This window comes from Balaenoptera physalus (genome assembly GCF_965194825.1).
Source record: "Balaenoptera physalus genome assembly, chromosome: 2".
NCBI classification, from domain to species: Eukaryota; Metazoa; Chordata; class Mammalia; order Artiodactyla; family Balaenopteridae; genus Balaenoptera; species Balaenoptera physalus.
The window spans coordinates 137,923,557-137,946,211 of record NC_138883.1 but is presented as its reverse complement, the minus strand read 5'-3'; the positions used below and the strand labels follow the sequence as shown (position 1 = coordinate 137,946,211).

The 22,655-nt window shown below is 41.9% G+C and overlaps 1 protein-coding gene across 6 annotated transcripts in view; it reads left to right on the top strand.

Annotated features, from left to right (window-relative positions):
* Nucleotides 1-22,655, top strand: part of SV2B (synaptic vesicle glycoprotein 2B) — a 250,581-nt gene that overhangs the window by 165,178 nt on the left and 62,748 nt on the right. For all 6 annotated transcript variants that reach the window (XM_082449082.1, XM_082449081.1, XM_082449083.1 and 3 more), the window contains one exon: nucleotides 7,862-8,681. In XM_082449082.1, the coding sequence (XP_082305208.1) occupies nucleotides 8,231-8,681 (451 nt within the window). In that variant the 5' untranslated portion in view covers nucleotides 7,862-8,230. The remainder of the gene's footprint in view (nucleotides 1-7,861; nucleotides 8,682-22,655) is intronic.

Genomic DNA, 22,655 nt, shown 5'->3' with positions numbered 1-22,655 from the left:
TCTGAAAGTTGATAACAAATAACTCAAGTAGTCCTTAGGGCCATTGCACCAAGCCGGGACCTCGGTGTCAATGAAAGGCCAATAGGGAAGTAAAAGAGTGAATGACTCCTTGTAAAAGGTGGCGTCTTCAGGATGTCAGCTGATCCGACTTTTTTTTTGGTAAATAAAGGGAAACCAATTGGTCTATTTACAGCCAGGGCAGAGGCACTCTGGCCCAGGTGCCATTTTGACTTGCTTTCAAGGAGGCACTGAATAACTATTAACCTCCTTTATTGAGCAAGCATTTTCAAGGACCTTCTATGTTTAAAGACTCTGTATTTGGTTCTAGAGATTAAAAAATTAGTAAAATCCCATGTTTTACCTATCCTAGAATTGCTCACAATCTCCTGGCAGAGAGACACATAAACGGTTACAGCTTAATGTGATTATAGAGATATGTGCAGAATGCCATGGGACCTCTTGGAGTAATTCTAAATGTTTAAGAATAAAGAGTCATCGCATTGCCAGAAAATGGTTAATCAGTTTGGAAATTGTTGCTCTTAGCTTAAAATGGACACTATCCCAGATATTAAAGCAATAATAATAATAATAATAATGTTTTATATATTACTTAGATGGTTCAAAGCATTGCCACAGATATAGAAGAAAATATTGAATCAGAGAGCTGGAAAGGACCTTAAGAAGTCATCCAGTACAGCCTGTCATTTAGACGCATGGAACTGAGGGCTGCATCCAGGGTCCCACCCTGACTCGATGGCAGGCATAGGACTATAGTTCACATCCTCTATCTAGTGGTCCAGCTGTCTTTCTCTTAAACAACTGACAATATGTTGTACTGAGCCCTCTTGTTCTCTCTTTGGACTCATTATTGGCATGACCTGCACAATTAGGATGGGAACTGAAGTAAGAGGTGTCTGCAAAGCTAACTGACACATTGGCTATCTCATTAGTGCCTATCTGAGTGTGCTGACCTTCCTATCTCTTGTTCATGTGAAATAGAATTACACTAAGGTTCTAAATACGATTTTCTCAGGCTTTGCCCCTCTATGCCTCAGTTCCCCCTTAATTCCTGCCAAATAGTTTCAGGAGTACCCAGGGCCATCTCCTGTGTTGGTGCACTAGTCTTTCTAAGTGTAGGTTATCTGCCATGTTCTTCTGCCCTGACTCTTTGGGGTGAATGTCTCATCAAGGCCAATTGCAGCTGAAGGCACAGCTGCTACTGACTCCTGCCAAGGAGGCCAATGAGTCTGCTCAGCTTTCTAGGGGTGGGTCTGAGTCTACTGGCATCTTTGCTAAGGGGACCATCTTCCATTATTGTTTGCACCCAACTTGCCACATTCTGGGCTCTTGATATACCACCAAGATTTGATTGAATCTGGTGGAAAATCTCAGAATTATCTTTCCCTCCACCTGTGGCCCATTGGGCTACGACCAGGCTGTTTTCCCTAATTCTCACTTCTAATGGGTCCTGCATGCAAATAGACTCTGTGATGCTTGCCAAATGGGCTTTCAAGACATGACAAAATCCTAGGGTGAATAAAGCTTAGGCTCTAAATCAGTACTTCACTATTTAGAAGAGCCTAATGTTAATACGGTTTCCAAGGAAAAAGAGGTCCATAATCACGGGTAACACTGGTTTCCACCAGTTAAATAGATTTTGGGGGGAAGAAAGAGGGGAAGAACAGCAGCTTTATTATATAATAGAAATTATAAAATTATTTAAAATAATAATTTATTATTAAAATATACATGGCATAAAATCCACTCATTAGAGTAAATGATTTTTAGTAAATTTATAGAGTTGTGCAACAACCATCACTATAATCCAGTTTTAGAACACTCACAACACTTCTCTGGCTCAACTTTCCTCGAATTTACTTACAGTCGCTCCCCGCTCCCACCCTGGCCCCAGGCAACCACTTATCTGCTTTCTGTCTCTATGGATTTGCCTGTTCTGGAGAATTTCATATAATGGAGTCATACGCTACATGGCCCTTTGTGTTTGCCTTCTTTTACATGGTGTAATGGTTCTGAGGTTCCTCCATGTTGTAGTATGCACCGGTAGTTTGTTCCTTTTTCTTGCTGGTTATTCTTCCATTGCATGGATATACCACCTTTTGTTCATCCATTCATTAGTTGATGGACATTTGTATTGTTCTCAGTTTGGGGCTATTGTAAATTATGTTGTTATTTATATTCACGTATTAGTCTTTGTGTGGGCATATGCTTTTATTTCTCTGAGGTTGGAATTGTTTGGTAAGTGTATGTTTAACATTTTAAGTAAGTGCCGAACTGTTTTCCAACGTGGCTGAACCATTTCTTATTCCTACCAACAATGTATGAGGGTTCTAGTTCATAATATCCTAGTTAGCACTTGCTATCGTCTGTCTATTGATTGTAACTATTCTGATGGGTGTGTGGTGGTAGCTCATTGTGATGTGAAATAGGTTTTTATTCAGGTCTTCTCACAGCTTTTAACATTAGCCATGTGCATTATGAATCTCTGAAAGAAAATGGTGAATAGAGTATGCAACATTTCCTAAACTTATTTGCTCTTGAAATTCTTTTTTTCCCCTTAAATGAGCATATTAAAAGGCCTAATGTTCTGCAGAACACATTTTGAGAAGCATTACATCATTTGATTATAACATTATTTTTAGCTTTGTTCTATGTGTTATTTAATCATGAACAAGTGTTTACCACGCGATGATTTTGAATCAGATAGCATAGACGCAGAGGTTAACAGAATGTAAGAGTTAGAGGATGCTTAAGAGATTTGTGCTGGGTCATTTTGGAGAAGCAGTGGTTTTCATGAATAACTAAATGTCAGTTTGTTTTTCTCTGTGTTTTGTTCCCCAGCCCAGTCCAGATGGGCCCCAGGTCTCAAGTGGAGTTAGGTAAGGCTCAAGCTGAGATCCTGGCTACATTTTCCTTATCAATCCTCAGATAATAATCATAACAACAACAACAATCATAATAAAAAATCAAATTTATATTGATCACATCCATGCCAGGCACTGTGCTAAGCACTCTTCATGGATTATCTTCTCAAATCCTCAGCATAGGTACTAGTATTACAACCATTTTACAGGTGAGGAAACTGAGGCACAGAGTCGCCAGTAGCTTGCGCACAGGTAGCAGGAAGTGGCAGAGTCAGGATTTGAACCTGGGGCCTTAACACTAGGGGTTGTGTTCTTGAACCACTCTGCTATATAGCCTACCACCCTCCAAAAAGGCAGATCAGCCTGAAGAAAGACTTGTCTCTCTTTCTTTTTTTAATTTATTTATTTTGGCTGCACCGGGTCTCAGTTGCAGCATGAGGCATCTTCGTTGCGGCATGCAATATCTTCAGTTGCAGCATGCAGACTTCTGGGTTGCGGCATGTATTCGGGATCTAGTTCCCCAACCTGGAATCGAACCCGGCCCCCCTGCATTGGGAGCGTGGAGTCTCACCCACTGGACCACCAGGGAAGTCCCTGTCTGTCTAAGTTACACGGCAATAGTAGGATGCTGGAAAGATTTCCAGCCCAGGATTTACCTCCCTAGAGTCATCATCGTCCTAGATACCCTCGCTGCTTCCTCTCACCCGACAGGAAATACATCACTTGTTCTCCCCTGTAAGGCCCCTTGTGTTCGCCCTTCTCTTCCTGTCCCGAGCCCACCACCTTTGTCCAGGCCTAACCTCACCTCTGGATTATTCACACACGCGCGCACACACACACACACGAAAACTTCTACCTGGTTTCGTTGTCTCTAGGTTTTCACTTAAAAACCAGGACACGTATCCCCACCAGGAAGATCTTTCCAGATCCCTGCTCTGCATGACACGCTACTTTACTCACTTCAGCAACAACTTCAGGGCTTCCCTTGCTCAAAGAAAAATTCTCAGTCCCTGAGCAGGGCATTCAGACCGATTGCTATTTCCCTCCCCAGTCTATCTCCCATAATTGCCCCTTCTTGGATCCTCTGCTGTGGGCAGATGCTTCATTGCTGCCAAAACAAGTGAAGCCATTCCTACCTCTGTGCCTTTGCTTCTCCCTGTTCTCCAGCCTGTAGTGCCCTCCTCTCTGTTGTTTGCTTCTCTGAGCCCTTTCCTGCCCTTGGAAATCCCCCGACCTCTAAGATGCTATTTCAGCAGAACTCAGCTCATAGCGATCCTTCCCTTCCCTGAACCTCCATGGAGAACCTACCACCTGTGACCCTGGTCATCTGTCCAACCTCTTCAGCCTCAGTCTTGTTTATTGTAAACTGAGTATAAAAACAGCCCCTGCCTCATAGGGTTCTTGTCCCAGTTGGAATATGTAGAGCACACGATAAACTTAGCCTTGTACTTGGCTCAAAGCCACAAGGCAAGTACTCAATAAATGAAAGATAATATTAGTGAGAGTTAATATTAACATTTAATTTTTATGACTGCATGATGCTTTGTGTTGTTTGACTCTCTCATGAGGGGTAGACCTCTTGAGAATGGGGATCAAGTCATATCATAACTAACACGATGCCTTAAACACCAAAGATCCTGGGGAATGTTTGTTGAGGATGGGCAAACTTGAACCTGGGAGTCAGAAGCCCAATGTCAGTCCTAGCTCTGCAGGCAGCTCCTGTGTGACCCTGACTTGTCTCCTTGGACCCCTAAGTTTCTTCCACTGTACATCAGCCCTAACATTCTCTTTGAAGCTGGCTTCAAATCCAAGCCCTGAAATTGATTCTCTGTGTTACACTGGGCACATTCTTTAACCCTCTTAGCCCTCAGTTTCTTCATCTGTGAAATGGAGAGAATAACATTGCTTCACTATTGGCTGTGAGGATAAATGAGGTAATGCTTGTAACATGCTCATATTAGTCCGCAGTTAACAGCTGCCCTTCTGGTTGTTTTATTATTGCGGTTTAGCTGATAATCATTAGACTTGCTGATGTTTTTGAATATATGAGTTTCCTGGTGCTGCCATAACAAAGGAGTACAAACTGGGTGGCTTAAAGAAAGAAATGTATCGTTTCACAGTTGTGAAGGCTAGAAATCCAAAGGCAAGGTGTTGGTTTTGATTGAACCTGATGAGAGTTGATTCCTTCCGAGGGCTGTGAAGGAGAATCTGTTCCAGGCCTCTCTCCTTGCTTCTAGTGGCCTCAGACATCCCTTGTCTTGTCAATGGTACCCTCCCTGTGTCTCCACATCATCTTTTCTCTATGTGTGTCTGTCTCTGCATCCAAATTTCCCCTTTTTATAAGTCACCAGTCATATTGGATTAGAGCCCACCCTAAGGACCTCATCTTAACTTGATTACCCTTATAAAGACGTAGTTGCAAATAAGGTCACATTATGAGGTACTGGAAGTTAGGGTTTCAATATACCTTTTTTTTAGGGGGGAGGGGTCCCAATTCAACCCATAACAGATTAATAGCTGTTCTCTCTAGAAAATACTTTGCTGAAAAAATGAGTTGGCATTTCTCAATGAAAAAGAAAAAAACCCCACAGCACTTGACAGTGAGTCTTCCCGACACCACGACACCTGACATTCACAGCAGTTCATTTAACTGGATCAGATGAGTGGAATTTGTTTTGACAAAGATCTGCTTCTTTCCACAAAGCAAGTCCCAGGACCTTTGCCCTGAGTGGTATTTCCCACATGTGCTTTTGGAATTGCAAATCTATCATTTTTAGTTCATGACATTTTTGCAGAACCCCCAGGATGGAAATAACACACCAGATCTCAGGCAGTTGGTGTGTTCTTTCTCCATTTTTTATAGCACTCTGCAAAGCTCTCATGCTGTTTACATGTGATTTATATTCCTCCTGTGGTCCTAAATGCATATAATAAAAACAGATTTAGAATATTAATTTGACATGGTTCAGGCCAGCATGGCCTAATACAAAGTTATTTACTGGGGATGGTGAAAAATCTGAAAGGATGAAGTGAGAATCAGTTCTCAGTAAATATTTCTTGCTGATTTTTTACCTCACTGTTTCTCAAAGCGTAGTCCACTGGATTCCTTATGACGTTTGCGGAAGCTGCAGATTTCCAGGCCCCATCCCAGCTCTGCAGGTTCAGAGTCTTTGGGGGAGGGGTGCTGGGATTTGCATTTCTAATGAGCCCCTCATGCCCTGAGTGGCTCTGGCCCACCCTGCGTTTGAGAACCTCTAGTATCTGGCATCCCCCAGTAGATATCCCTTGTGTTTTTGGAGTCAAATGAGTTCCAGAGCTGGAGTCTGTCCAGGGCTGAGGGCGAGGAGAGCCAGGCAGACAGGTGTGGGGCAGGGGGTCCAGGGATACCCTGTGGGCACGGCGAGGGCAAGTGTGTCCAGTCTGCTGTGGGGAGGCGTCGGCTGAGCTTGGTGAAAGGACAATGTGGGTTTCGGGTGTGACAGGCAGGCCTGGAAAGGTTGAGGGAACGAGTATGTACTTGACAGCAGGTGGGTTGAGCTGGGGAGTGGATTTCTGGCAGCCCTGATGAAGAGATCTGAGCATCCAACTTAGTCCGAGGGTCTGGCAGTGGGGAGAGTTGAAGTGAGTTAAGGTGTCTGGGAGGGGTCTGGCCTCCACCCGGGGGGCTGCTCAGTGAGAAGCTGGGCCTCAGAGCCACTTGGGGAACCGTGTGAAAACTCAGATTTCTGAGCTTGAACCAATCCCTCTGCATGCATTCTAGAATCTGTTTTCTACACTCCCCGGGGGATCTAGTGTGACAGGCCCTTGGAACAGCATTTGGGAAGCACGACAGCCATGGAAAGAACTGACTTTGGGGATCAGTGGACCTGGTTGAGTCCTGGTTCTGTGACCTTGATCTAACCCCACCTGAGGCACAGTTTCTTTATCTGTAAGATAAGGATGCAAACACATTTTCCTTCTTTTTCTGATTGTTGTAGGAATTAGGGATAAGGGATGTGACACATTTAACACAGTTTCTGGTACCCAGGAGACATTGTTAAATGGTGACTCCAGACCTTGTGAGAACTGGGATTCTAGGGATGTAATTAGGACAGGGTCTGTTGGGCATGGAATTCAACAGATGGACCCACTGATTGGAACTGGGATATAAGGTAGAGTCTTGGCTCTGACAATACTGGGTCTTGGTTTCCAGAACTGGAGCTAGAAAAAAAAAGAGCAAAATAACATCAATGCTTAAATAGTGTTTACCAAGCAGGTCAGGCACTGTTTTAAGTACTTTATGCACAGCCTTACGGGTTAAGTACTATTGTTATCTCCATCTTACAGATGAGAAAATTGAGGCTCAGAAAAATATGTGCATGATCACATGGCCATTATGTGGCAGAATCAAATTTCAGGCACAAGCTCTCTGGCTCTGGGTCTTTAGCAACTATTCTTGCCTATTTAAGACAAGTACAAGGTCAGAGTGGCCCTGGAACCACAATGCTGAGTTTCAAAAGTAAGCTGAGCCCTGGGAAAAATGGTGTTGGATTGTTGGATATTTCTTTGCCATACATTTCTAGATGTAAAATTGTACAGCCACTTCATGCCAAAGTTAGAAAAGCTGGCCTCCTCATAACAGAAGCTGAGCTGTAATAAACCTGCCCTATTGCCAAAAGCTTGATCTATTCTAACAGAAAACCCATAACACAAAATAGTCTTGTATTGAAAATCTCTTGCTCGCTTTATATTTCATTCTTGTATAAGACTTGACCCCTTTCATGGGTTAATCAATGCTTCCAAGGGCCTCTCTGACCACTGCTCTTTTTCATTGGTTTAAGGCTCATTAATTTGGTATGAATCTGATGTCTAACCAAGATTTCCTCCACATTACACATGAAGCACTGGCACTAATAAATATATTTGTTTAATTCTGAGAGTATTTTGTCAGAATTTCCACATTTCATAACATTCTTCTCTTTCCTTTCTCTGTACTCCAGGGTATAACCTTCAGTAGCACAACAAACCAGGCCAGTCAGCAAGTTGCCAAGTCCTGCAGGCTCCTTGTCAAGGAGAACAGCTGGACCCATTTCTAATCAACGTCTCCAACACAATACCTTTGGATTGCTGCAGGAGACCAGACCAGACTTTGAAACTTTCCAAAGACTTCCAATAGACATTGAATGCAAATGGATACTTAGGTTGTCTTTGAGACCAAGGGGAAGATTACAGGTGTCACGTTCACCCAAGAAGTCTGCATTTAAATCTCTGTACATAGAATGGATGATGGTTATTGAAACAGCCCAAACCTCTTTCACAGTGCAAGGGATATAGCTCGAGAGGCAAGCAGGCAGTCCCAGAACCAAGGAATGGATGACTACAAATATCATGACAACTATGAGGGCTATGCCCAGAGTGATGGCTATTATCGTGGTAATGAGTCCAATCCAGAAGAAGATGCACAGAGTGATGTTACAGAAGGCCATGATGAGGAGGATGAGATCTATGAGGGCGAGTACCAGGGCATCCCTCACCCAGATGACATCAAGACCAAGCAGACCAAGATGGCGCCCTCCAGGGTGGATGGTCTTCGGGGCCAGGCAGACCTGATGGCTGAGAGGATGGAAGAGGAAGAGCAGCTGGCCCACCAGTACGAGACCATCATTGATGAGTGTGGCCACGGACGCTTCCAGTGGACCCTCTTTTTTGTTTTGGGTTTGGCCCTGATGGCTGATGGAGTGGAAGTGTTTGTGGTGAGTTTTGCCCTGCCCAGTGCAGAGAAGGACATGTGTCTGTCTAGTTCCAAGAAAGGAATGCTTGGTAAGTAGAAATTTTCAAAGATCATTCTCTTTGTGGCATTAAAATCTGAAGGGGAAAGAGCAGTAAAATTTGTATAGCACCTGTCACTGTTAGGTATCTTAAATCTATCATAGTGTCCTTGAAACACTATCATTTTACATCCATTTTGTCATTAAGGTATTTTTATCTCAGAGAAATTAATAGGCATAGGTTTCCAAAGCTAGTAAGTATTGGAGCTTGTGTGCCTACCCAGATCTGTCTGAGTCCCAAGCTCTTAGTTCTTCTTTCCAAGTCTTTTTTTTTAAAAATTGAAGTATAGTTGATGTACAATATTGTATGTTACGGGTGTACAACATAGTGATTCACAATTTTTAAAGGTTATGTTCTTTTTTCCAAGTCTTGTTGCCTCCTTGAGAGTCTGATTTCTCTCTTTTTCGTGTTAAACCATCTTCCATATCCAAATGACAAATTCATTTTGTGTGTGGCAAGCCAGAGGTCTCTTCCACTCAGTCCTTCTCTCTATGTCTTTCCAGAACCTGATAGCATCCGCTCCTGGTTTCTCTTGTATATAAGTGTTAGTGGGCTGAATGCCCGTGTGCCTTGGCGATGAATACTGGGCTGAGCCACCCACAGAGCCCCTTCAGGCTGTTGGGGATCACGCTGTGAAGCACAGATGGATTCCATGGGATGGAGGACCAGCTTTGCAAATCATTGATCAGACTAGCACCATCAGAGCCAAACATCAGATATCAGGGCTTGCGGCACAGAGGATTCTGTGAAGTTAGAGAGAGGATGTGCATAAACAGTGTGGCATAGAAGAGATTCATCAAAATATAGACAAAATAGTCTTGGTCATTAAATGTCCTGCAAAACGTATTCATTCTCTAAATTCAGAGTCCATGCAATTGATTGTTTAGCAAATATACAGTTACAGAGAACTTACTGTGAGTCAGGTTCTTACTCAAGACAGAGACGTAGTTATGACCCACAAGAACTCAAAATCCATCTAGCAACTTAGTTCCTTCACTCAAAAGATATTTCTTACTTGTGTACCATGTTTTAGTCTTTGTGCTCAGGCCCTGGGGAGAAAATATTGAACAAGGTAGATGTAGTCCTTGACTCTCAAAGAACTTACATAAAGTAGGACAAACAGGCATTAACGAACATAGAGAATTATTTGATTATGGTAGAGATACCTGCTATGAAACACTTTGCGCCATTCTGGTCCCAATGCCTGCTTTAGAGCAGGGATTGACAAACATTTTCTCTAAAGCTCCAGATGGCCTCTGTCACCACTACTCAACTTTGCCTCTAGCACAAAAGCAGCCATAGATAATTTGTAAACTAATGGGCACAACTGTGTTCCAATAAAACTTTATTTACAAGAAAAGGCAGTAGGCTGAATTTAGCTTATGGGCTATAGTTTGTTGGCCCCTGATTTAGAGCCACAATAAATAAGATTGGGATATAAAATAAAGAAAACATCTGCATAAAGAATTGTCCCTGGAGGCTCTTAAAAATGGTTTTACAGACTCACAGATATAGAGAACAGACTTGTGGTTGCCAAGGAAGGGGAGTAGGGGAGGGAAGCAATGGGAGTTTGGGATTAGCAGAGGCAAACTATTATATATAGGATGGATAAACAACAAGATCCTACTGTATAGCACAGGGAAGAATATTCAATATCCTGTGACAAACCATAATGGAAAAGAATATGAAAAGAATATATGTATAACTGAGTCACTTTGCTGTACAGAAGAAATTAACACAACACTGCAAATCAACTATACTTCAATAAAATTTTAAAAGAAAGAAAAAAGAAAAATACGGGCCAATATCCCTAATGAATATAAACGCCCCCCAAAAAAATCAGCCTTAAAGAAGTAAATTCTGACACATGCTAAAACATGGATGAAACTTGAATTATGATAAGTGAAATATACTACTCACAAACACACACACACACACAAATGGTTTTATCCATTCCTGCTTAATTAAAGGAACATTTAAAATGATGAGAACTCTGTCAGATATGGCCATCAGGAAACCAGAAGAGACCAAGTATATGCAAACAAAAGAGATGACTCAACAAGCAAGACGTCACCCAGAGTTTTTAAACACCAACAAAATTTTATTTTTTAAAAGTTATTTTTATTATTTTTTTATCAACAAAATTCTGCTGTGTTTCTGTAAGTTTCAATAGATTTTTTTAAAAGGGCAAAAACCAAAACAAAACATACCCCAACCTCCTGATCAAACCAAACCATCCCCAGTTGATCTAAGACCATTATTTTGTTTTGTGATATTCTCAACTGAAACCTTGGATCCCTATTAGTCCAAATTGGTATGTCAGTAACGCTTTCACACCCTCTTGTTGTCTCTGCCACCCTGGTGCCCAGCAACCTCATTAACAGCACGGTTACAGCTCCTGCTGGCTCCCAGGGCAAATGCTAGGAGTTGAGGAAACATGGTCCCAATCTGGAGAGCCCACGTTTGTGCAATTTTACTTTCAGTGTTTATCATGAAGATGCTATGACTCAGCCCAAGAGGGGCAGGCAGACCCCTGAGCAGAGATGGACTCCCGATGCACTTGTGGGGCCCCCTTTATGGATCCAGGGAGGTGGGTGATTGGAGGGTCTCATGAAGCCGGCTTTTCCATGTGCTGTCTCATGTCAGCTTCATAGTCACCATGGTGCTTATAGGATTTTTATCCCGTTTGTACACATCAGGATTTAATGTCACATAGTAATTGCTGGAGCTGGGATTTCAACCCAGATCTTTCTGATTTCAGGGTCTGTGTTCATTCTGCTATACCATACCGCCTTTCTTTCACACATGGTCTTTAGGAAGGAGGTCATGCCATGGGGCAGACTTCTTTCCAGTCATCAAGCGTCCCATAGATTACTTGAGCACCATGGATTGCTTCCAACAGAGACATAGCATGATGTGGGGAATAGTGGTGTGGACACTGGTGTCTGGCCACTAGGGTTTGGTAACTGGCTATATCATTTATCTTCCAGTGACCTTGGGCAAGTCATCACTTCTTTAATTATCAGTCTTCCAGTATATGGAATAGGGTAATGATACATCTGTTGTGAAGATTCAATGAGATAAAGCTGGTAAAGCAATCAGCGCTCCATGCCCCTAAACTACTGTTTGTTCTTGTTACTTTGTATTATGACAGTCTCCCTTCAGCATTTACAGTGAATTATAGTTGCAGTGAGACAACGGAGCAGCCTGGAACCTGCAGCCAGGTGGCCTGGGTATGAGCCCTTGCTCTGCCAATTCTTAGGAGGGTGACTGTGGGAATTACTTAGCTTCTCTGTGCCTTGGTTTCCTTCTCTGCAAAATGGAGATACTAATGGTATCTTACCTCATAGGGTTTTTGAGGACTAAATGGATTTAATGCATTTAACTTGCCTGAAAAAGTGCCTGCCCATAATAGGTGCTCATTTTAGTTATTATTGTTGAGGTTGTTATTATTACTAAGTTGATTGCTTGATAATGATGACTTACCCAAATTCAGGACTAGATTTTCTCAGGTGACATTGCATATTTCTTTAACCCAAAGTTATTTATAATAGGCTTTTAAGGTCAAGCTTCCCTACCTTGGCTGGTGAAAAGGCCTTTTCTGTTCAAGTGCTAACCCAGTTCTTTCTTTCCCCTTCCTAGCTGTTTTTTTTTTTAAGACAATATTTTTTTGAGCAGTTTTAGGTTCACAGACAAATTGAGAGGAAGGTACAGAGATTTTCTTTATGCCCCTTCCCCACACACATCATCTCCTCCTATTATCAACATCCTCTAGCAGATGTACATTGTTACAGTTGATGAACCTACATTGACACATCATAATCACCCAAAGTCCATAGTTTATTTTTACTTTAGGGTTCAATCTTGGTGTTACACATTCAATGGGCCAAACAAATGTGTAATGACATATATCCATCATTACAGTATCATACAGAGAATTTTCACTGCCCTAAAATTCTTTGTGCTCTGCCTATTCATCTCTACCCCCTTCCCCAACCCCTGGAAACAAATGATTTTTTTTTTTTTTTACTGTCTCCATAAGGTTTTGTCTATTCCAGAATTTCATATAATTGGACTCATATAGTATGTAGCCTTTTCAAATTGCCTTCTTTTGCTTAGTTATATGCATTTAAGTTTCCTCCATGTCTTTTCATGGATTAATAGCTCATGTCTTTTTAGTGTTGAATAATATTCCATTGTCTGGATGTACCACAGATTATTTGTCCAGTCACCTACTGAAGGACATCTTGGTTGCTTCCAAGTTTTGACAATTATGAATAAAACTGCTAATAAATGTCCACGTGTAGGTTTTTGTATGGACATAGTTTTCAATTCCTTTGGGAAAGTATCAAGGAGTGTGATTGCTGGATTGCATGGTAAGAAAAGGTTTGGTTTTGTAAGAAACTGCCAAAGTCTCCTAAAGTGGCTGCACCATTTTGCATTCCCACCAGCAGTGTATGAGAGTTCCTGTTGCTCCACATCCTCGCCAGTATTTGGTGTCTTCAGCGTTCTGGATTTGGTCATTCTGATAGGTGTGAAGTGATAGCCCGTTGTTTTAATTTGCATTACTCTGATGACATATGATGTGGAACATCTTTCCATATACTTATTTGCTATCTGTGTACCTTCTTTGGTGAAGTGTTTATTAAGGTCTTTGACCCATTTTTAAATAAGTTTTTTTGTTTTCTTATTGTTGAGTTTTAGGAGTTCTTTGTAGGTTTTGGATAACAGTCCTTTATCAGATGTGTCTTTTGCAAATATTTTCTACCAGTCTGTGACCTGTCTTCTCATTCTCTTAACTCTCTTTTATTTTAAAAAGAAACTGGGGGAGTTCCTTGGTGGTCTAGTGGTTAGGACTTGGTGCTTTCACTGCCATGGCCTGGGTTCAATCCCTTGTGGCGGAACTGAGATCCCTCAAGACCTGCAGCTCAGCAAAAAAATTTTAAAAAAAAAGGAAACGGAAAGTGATATGCCTCTGGACTTGACTCCTAGTTGATGTTCCAGGGAAAGAATTCAGAACGAGAACTCTTCCTACCCCCAAATTCGGGCCTCAAATTATAGACTATTTTGTTAATTTCTTCCTGGAAATGGATGAACCATTCAGAAAATAAAAGAAGCATCCCCAGGCCAGGTAACAAAAATATCTGGGTGCCGCTGTGCCACTTTGCTGAGGTTTTAGGAAGATGAAAGTTTGCTTCCTTGAAGGGTTGTGTTTTAGTGAGTCACTTGTCTAGAACTGTCTCAGTTGGGGAATAAAAAGTCCTGTGAAAATGTTGTTAGCATTGAAGGGTCAGCCCTGCTTCTTATAAAGTGGTTGGTCCCCTTTAAGACAAGAAGAATGCATTCATTTGTTAATTAGACTCTTTATTCTTATTTTTAAAAGAATTGCTGGACATTTCCGCATGCCTGTATTCCCTCTATGGCAGTGCAAGACAGGCAGGTCCCAGCACTCAGTGTGTTTTATTCTAATGGTGAAAATAGAGTTCATACAAGAAATATAAAATACCAAACAGCACTATGCAATTATGCAATGCAATATTCAGTATTATCCCTTTTATTCAAATATGAAGAAAACAGAGACAGTGTAAGGGATGGAACTTGAGGTTGGCAGGTTGTAGAGTTAAGTGGCTTGTTTTTATATCTGCTCTGCTGTTTAGTGGTTGTGTGACCTTGTGCTGATCTGAATTCTTCCTCTCAAAGTCTTCTGTGATTTTAGGTGGTTGATGAATGAATCTATCAATATATTTCTTTTTAATCCCCTTCAGGTATCAATATTATTTATGTATTTTCTAGTTATATGTAGAAAAAAATCAATTAAAATGACTTAAAGATAGGAAGTTTAGGACTGTCTGGCATGACATTTGCTTTTTCAAATGACATCAAATTGTTGGCATCTCTAATCATTGTTTCCTTATAGCTAGGATACCACTTAGTATTGATGACACATGGAACAAACCAACAGCATCCTCCTCTGTCTGCATTTGGTAAATTGCCACCAAAGTTTTCTTGTAATTGTAAAAATACCCCTTAGGCTGCAACTGTGGGTGATTCCTACTTTCACGCTGATCAAAAGAAAGAGAGCCTCATTTTTAGGTAGGAGTTCCACTTTTGCCTTCAGAATTTTGATTTCCTGGAAGGGTCTAGTTGCTCGGTGGGTATTTTATTGGCTGTTAGTTTTCCTTGCTATCTGCAGTGGGAAGGCTCAGGGAGTCCTACGCTTCAGATAGTGATTTAGAAAGTAACAGGGGACCCCTGGGGCTTGGTGTCATTATGAGCTAAGGGAGGACATGGAGCAATGTCAGATGGAGTGGATTCATTAGAATAAATTGCGTGTTGAATTTCCATAGCAGCTTGGAGATGGATGTATTACTCTGCTGTCATGAAAGATTATCCTTTAATTGTTTTATATGCAAGTTCGAAGTGAACATCAGGGCAGAGCACTTGATTTATGAGCCACTTTTTCTTTAGCCCTGAATTCAGAGTGTCAGTTCCTGAAAGGAGGGGCCACCTGTACCCCAGAGCCTGGCACAAAATACGTGCTCAATAAATACTTACTTAGCATCATGGAAACAAATACTCATGATGGTGAAATCCACCACTAGGAATTTTCATATAATCTTTTTGTGTTTGATTATATCAGTTGTCCTTATTTATATTTTTTAGATCATGGGATTCTTTGGAATAGAATGAAAGCCAAGGCCTCCCTTAATAGAGTCTACACTGATTGCCATATTTAGGAGTGTGGACTTGATTCCACAGGCAATGCAAGAGCTATTAAATGGAGAGCTATTAAATGGCTTTGAGGAAGGGAGTGACAAGGTGGTTTAGGATGATGACTTTACTCCCATGATTTTGGTACTGGGAGTGGTTCTAGAGGAACAGAATCTTAAGGATGAGTTTACTGAATTGGTCCTGGAGCTTCTGGAATCAGCTCTCTAATCTGGTTAGATTTAAAGACACTATTGATTCTATTTCCCCTAGTAAAGAGAGCACTTCCTGTTCACAGCATGATGTGGCAATAGGGATACACAAAATATCATCATTGGATACTCCTATTCAAATACGTACAAGAGGCAAGGATCTAGGTGAGCATTTTTGTCAAACTAACTGCTGTCAAAGTAATGAGTATGAGATTGGCTGGTTGCTCCTAATGTCATTAGGAGCACGAATTCCCAGCACAAGCACTGCATAAATGACCCAAAATCTTCTATGTCTGCCCTGAAGGACACCTTTATCTCCTGAGATTGCTGACAACCAAACCCAGAATCTCATCCTCTGAGTGGCTGAATTACAGTGCAGGTTGAATTCCCAGCCTCACAGCATGTCTACTGTTAAAGTAAAGGCATTGATAGGGAAGAAATAGGATCCTGGAAGTTGGCATGGGGATGTGTGGGAAGACCCTGATGCAGCTGGGGACATTGAACTCCTAAATTTTGATCAGTCTTCTTTGCAAATAGAAGCAGCCCCTCCACTCGTCTTAAGGAGATTAACCCTGCGTTGATGAGGAAGCTGTAATGGCCTCCCCTTGAGGCACCTGCCTTGCAAGACATTGTTGATTCTCCTCAGGACCCCCACCCCTCTTTTCTTCTGGACTTATAACTAAACTCAAGTCCCTGCAGGTCCCTAAAAGTGAGGGTCAAAATGTGACCCACGAGGAGTTCTGCTACACTGCAAAAGAACTACTTGGTTTTTCTAATTTACACAGAAGTTCAGGGAATATGTGTGGGAATGGATATTAGGGGTGTGGGGTAATGGTGGAAGGAACATAAATTTGGATTGGGCCACATTAATTGATATGGACCCAATACACAGAGATTTCTGCATTTAATGTTGAAGCTTGGGGAGTTAGAAAGGGCTCTACCAGTTTGGTTGGTTGGTTGGCTAAAACACGGACCAAAAGTTGGCCCACGGTAAATGAACTTGAATGCCATACTTGCCTTGGTTTAATGTAGAGGAAGAGATTCAAAGGCTTAGGGAGATTGGAATGTTAGAGTGGATTTGTCATTTAAAACCTATTCACCCACCTTGGGAGGGTCCACAGGACACACCTTTCACCATCACTATGAGAAATAAATTTGTGAGGGGACCCCCAGCATCCTTGAAGAGCTCTGTGATCACTCTTAAATGTAAGCCAGACCTTGCAGTGGGGACTTCAGTCACTGAAGTGAGAAACCTAAATGCAGAGTAACTGGACCCTGGGTGGCAGGGGCCAAGTGACAGTACTTAACCAGCAAAGTCAAGGTGGGCGTGATTACTGTAACGGACAGCAGAGTCAAAGCAGTACCTGATTCTAAGAGACTGAGGAATTCCCAGAAGTGAAATACATAGGAAGCCTACTAAATTTTTATTTGATCTGTATGAGCAGAAAAATTCCAGGTCAAGTGAACAAAAGTCTAACCTGTCTCATAAAAACAGTCACTGCCCCTCAATTGATTCCCAGATTTGAGCCAGTTTATAGACCCAAAATCCATGAGAGAAGGGGAGGCTGGGCCCCCTTGAGGAAGGATCCCAGGCCGCTGTCAAAAATTTATACTGGTTCATCTTTCTTCCAGTCTTCCCCAAGGGACCTTTGGCTTTTTACCAGCGTGACTGCGCATTGGGGAAAAGGAAATAATCAGACCTTTTGAGGATTACCAGACACTGGATCTGGGCTGGCACTAATTCCAGGAGATTCAAAACATCACTGTGTTCTATCAGTCAGATTAGGGACTAATGGAGGTCGGGTGATCAATGGAGTTTTGGCTCAGGCCCATCTCACAGAGTGCCCGGTAGGTCCCCAAATCCACCCAGTGGTTATTTCCCCAGTTCTGGAGTGCTTAACTGGAGTAGACATATTTAGCAACTGGCAAAATCCCCACATTGATGAAGAATGGATTGTCAGGAAGAGAGACTAAGGTGGGAGATCTGACAGAAGTTTACTGGAGTAGTCCAAGGGAGAAATATGCAATTCCTGGACTAGTACATAGAGGAAACAGTAGAAGCTGTTTGAGTGTTTTGAAAAATTGAGATTTTTTTATATAGAGCTTCAAAATATTTCTGCTATAAGCACCATTTTTTTCTTATTTGATATATGCAAGAAAGAAAACCGATGACTTATGCAAAGAAGACAACCCTTCCTAACTTCAAGGGATTGACATTTTTACACAGCTGGTTATGTTTACTGTAATAAGATCAGTGAATTCATAGTCAGAGGGTTGACTATGACAAAGCTGATGAGTAAATTCAATTTTCTGTAACAAACATAAAGGAAGAAAAACAATTTCCTATACAACCAACCAACCCACCACCAACTAACCAACCAACCAAAAAACCAGCATCGTAATTTCAAGATTAAAAGTTATTTCACAATTAACCATTGGGGTTAAGAAAAATCTTGCAAGGAGACCTTCTTGAAACAAAACCCTCAGTTTTATGATGCGGGCTACATGTTAAGTACGGATTTAGCTTTGAGTGAGGCACTTTTCCCACTTGTCTACAGCTGTTTTGTTTTTTTGTGCCTTTCAACTTAGTCCTACATCAAAGGATAGAGCCTACCTCAGTCTGAAAGCATTTGTGTCAAAAACTAACTATTAACCACTTGTTCAAACTTATGGATCCTGGATTTCTACTCTGATTTTCATCAAGGTTGAATCTAAGCTATTTGGAGCTCTATGTGTGTAGGTTTTAGTTATACATGGAGTAAATAGCATTGTCTGGAAAAAGAGGGGGAGGAGGAGGAGGGGGAGGGGGAGGGGAGAGGAAGGGGAGAAGGGGAGGGGGAGGGGAGGGGGGTAGGAGTACTTAGCTCTCAGGGCTGTTGGGAGAATTGAATGAAATCACCCTTCTAACTCAGGGTCCAGCTCAGGGTCTGCACACAGTATGTCCTCAGTTAATACTCATTCTGCCCTCCGTCTGATCCATCTGTTAGATCTTCTGATCCAACAATCTGATGATGTTCAGCTTCTAACTTGTTTGAACTTTCATTGTAACAAAGATGTCTCAGTGCATTCTGTCTATACTGCTTGCAGAACGTCTTTGGCCATGAGACCTTCAAAGACTTGAAGGTTTTTTGTTTGTTTTTGTTTTTCTCCACAGTTGTAAGCACACTCCTTGAGACCTAAATAAAAGATGTTTGGTAACTAATGATTTATTAATTTGGGGAATAAAAATGTGCTAGTTACTTATTTATATGGATCCCCCTATATTTGTCCCCACCATGGAAAACTTTAGTGAATTAGAAAAAGCTCATAGGGCTGTTAATCCACATATTTGAAAATATAATCTTCAGACCATGGAAAATACAGCAGGAATGAATGGGAGAAATCCTTAAGTAAACTGTTATATTTACTGGGAATGGAGAGGAAGTTGCAGGGTTGGGCATGTCTCCAGATATTGCAGAATATCCCCTGGAGGGACAAGATCACCTCCAGTTGAGAACTACTGCTCCAGGTGAGGGGTTCTCCCCTCTATCCACCCATTTGAGTCACCTGAGGAGCTGTTAAAAAAAAACAGGCCCTGGGACTTCCCTGATAGTCCAGTGGTTAAGACTCCACGCTCCCAATGCAGGGGACCCAGGTTCGATCCCTGGTCAGGGAACTAGAGCCCGAATGCTGCAACTAAAGATCCCGCATGCTGCAGTGAAGATCCTGCACGAGGCAACGAAGATCCCACGTGCCGCAACTAAGACCCAGCTCAGCCAAATAAATAAATAAATATTACTTAAAAAACAAAACAAAGCAAAAACAGGCCTTGCTGTAGAATAATGCTGTCAGAGACTCTATGAGTGGGGTATGGCATAGGCATTTTTTCACAGCTGTCTGGTGATTCTGTTGTGCAGCCAGGCTAGAAAACTAGGTAGTTTACACAGAGACTCAGGCTCATTAGGAGCTACTGAGTTGTCAGGGTTTTTTTTATTGTGCTACCTAGGAATTCTCCCCAGATGGCTTCCTTCTTGAGTTTGTGGTGATGGATGGGATATTTGCATACACCTTGGCCAGTGTAAAGAAAATGGGGTTGTACCCAAAAATCTTGTTTACATTTGCAAACAAGATTATCAATGGATTTTGATATCCAAGAGATTATCAGTGATTTTCATAGATACTCACATTTGATCTTTAAATGAAACTGTGAGGTGGTCAGAGTGGTAATCCCAAGTTTACAGGATGAAAGAAGTGCTGCTCGAAGACCTTAAATGATGCATATGGTTCCTAAGGTAGTTTCCTTGTCCTGCGTTGTCACTCACTGCCACTCGTGTTCACTGTGGGTTACTTTATAGTAATGAGGTTGGAAGGTTTATTTTCTCATGTACGGATTTCTTCATAAAAAGCAAAGAACTAATGCTTAAGGGTCCATTATTTCCCAGGACTGGTACAACCTCTGTTACCTTTCTTTTAAATTAAAAGCAAATTATAATAATTATATTACTACCACCACCAAAAATTACAGTTTGATAAACTCTTTTATACTAAGCATTTTATATATGACATTTCTGATCCTTATAACAACCTGCAAGAGAAGCATTATTTTCACTGTTTTATAGATGAAAAATCTTAGTCTCTAAGAGGTTAATGTAACTTGTCAAAACTAGTTAGTGATGGCTCTAGGAGTTGAAACCAGTTATGTCTGCCTGCAAAGTCTACTGCTTCTCCTTTACCTTGCCATCCCATCTATGGAAGATGTCTCTAGGTGCCCGTTACATACGTAACCTTGAGCAACCTTTACGCAAAATGCGTGACTCCGATAAGATACAGTTGCCAAGTAGGCACTGGGCCTCCATCAGAGTGCTAGAGTCAGTTACAGCTTATCTCTGTAGGTGAGAGCATGACGTAGTCCACGTCCCAGACAGCTGGACCAGAAAGCCCAGGTGCCGATTTCACCAGGGACTTGCAGTGATCTGACGCATAGATTGTGAGCCCAGAATAGGCTGTCATATTGCTGAAGGGCAACACTGCCATCCGCCTGTGAAAAGGGTCCCAAGGAATGCTCCATCGCCTTTTTAGACCAGAGCAGCAGAGGCACAAAGGACTTTCCCACCCTCCTTCTGCCAGGGACCACATCAGACAATGGAACACTCTTGTCCAATGTGGAGTTCATGACTCTACAGCTATCATGGCCCTTTGCAGGCCAGCAGGTGTAAAATCTCTCTGTATTTATAACTCTTATGCAGCACAAGCCCAGATGAGTTGGTTTTTTCTTTGGAAAGGATTGATTTCGTTTCCAGAGAAGTCTCAGATATTAGCAGGGAAGGGAGGAGGGGAGGGAGAGTCAGATAGATGGTCTTGGAAACGTAATAGCCTTTGACATGCCCCCTGGGGTCCACTGAACAGACTGAATGTGAACATCCTTTTCTCCATTCGGACGGGCCCAGGCTGCTCAAATGTGCAGAGTGAGCATAATCTGTTTCAACACCAGAGATTTTGCTGACTCAGAGGCATATGTCAGTCTCCACTGGGGATGTGCGGCAAATAGCCTAAAGAAGTCGTATCCTTTCCTTGGCCTCTCTGCCTCACCTCTCCTTGGGTCCTAGAAAGGAAAGTCTTATCCTTCGAAGGATAACAGATTATAAGGCATAAGCCATTACTTACAACATTATAGAATCATCTAATATTAGAAGTGAAAGGGATAAAGGAGAACTCCTAACATGCCTTTCATTTCTAACTGGAGGAAACTGAGCCCCAAGGAGGAAGCGAGTTCTTCAAGGTCACAAGCTCTGAGAGCAGGACCTGGGCCTCCGACACCTGGCACAGAGGTCTTTCCTCTATACAGAGTTGTCTTGCCTTTTGCTCTTAAGGAATGACTATATAAATCAATCAGATGATCTTTCATCTGTATGCTTTCTTTTTTAGGAGGCGGTATGTGTCTAGGATATATTCAACTGCCGGTAACAATGACTTTGAATCATGAAGATGTTTATTCTTTACTTATCAAAATTCTTAAAGTAGGTGGTTCCAGGGTTGGGTCAATTGCTTACTGATGTCAGGACATTAGGCAAGGACATTCTCCTGGCCTTTTCCTCATGGTCGTAAGCTGACCACCATAGCTCTATGCTCTACATCCTCCCATGATGGCTTTCCAAGCAGGAAGTGAGAGCGATGGTGGCAAGAAAGTGCCTCTTCTGCAATGTTCTCTCTTTTATTGCACAAAAACATTGTCTAGTAGCCTTTGACAGACATCCCTGTACGTCTTATTGCTCTCCCTGAATTAAGAGTTGGATTCAGAGGACCATCTTAAATTAACTATGATTCATCCCCTACGGATGTGTGTGTGTGTGTGTGTGTGTGTATGTGTGTGAATTTCTCTGAACACATTTTAATACCTAACAAAACCACGCTTCCTTTAACAAGGAAGAAGAGGGAAAAAGTTCTGTTGGGAATGTGACCAACAGAGTCTGCCATATGTGTAAACACTTTAAAGGTGGACAGTCTGACTTAATATTTTGGCTCTATCACTAACTACCTCTACCATCTTAGACAAGTCACTTAGCCTCCCTGAACTTTGGTTTCATTATCTATAAGATTAAGATATTATTAGTACCTACCTCACAGAACTATTGTGAGGGGTAATAAGATAGTGTACATCAAGGGCTCATCAAAGTGCCCAATAAGGACCCAATAAATATGATCTTGCTTTGTATATCTTTTCTTTATCTTATTGAATAACTCTTTAAGGAATCAATTATTTATTGAGTGGCTCATTGATGAATGACATACAAGTGCCTCCCTCATGGAGCTAATGTTTTAGGGGGAAACAGACAATAAATGAGATGATTCCACCCCCCCACCTTCTTAAACTCCATTTTTCCATTGGCAGCAGCAGGGGGTGATCCAGAACTCAGTGTGCTCTAGGTAGGTCCTTCAGTACTTCTTCTCCCCCTAACACTACCAACTGTGCTACCAAAATTGGTTTTGAGACCTTCGGGAGCATGATTACACCCTTTATCACTGTATGTGTTGGTCACCATGAGAGGTCCACGTCTCCCAAGATGTT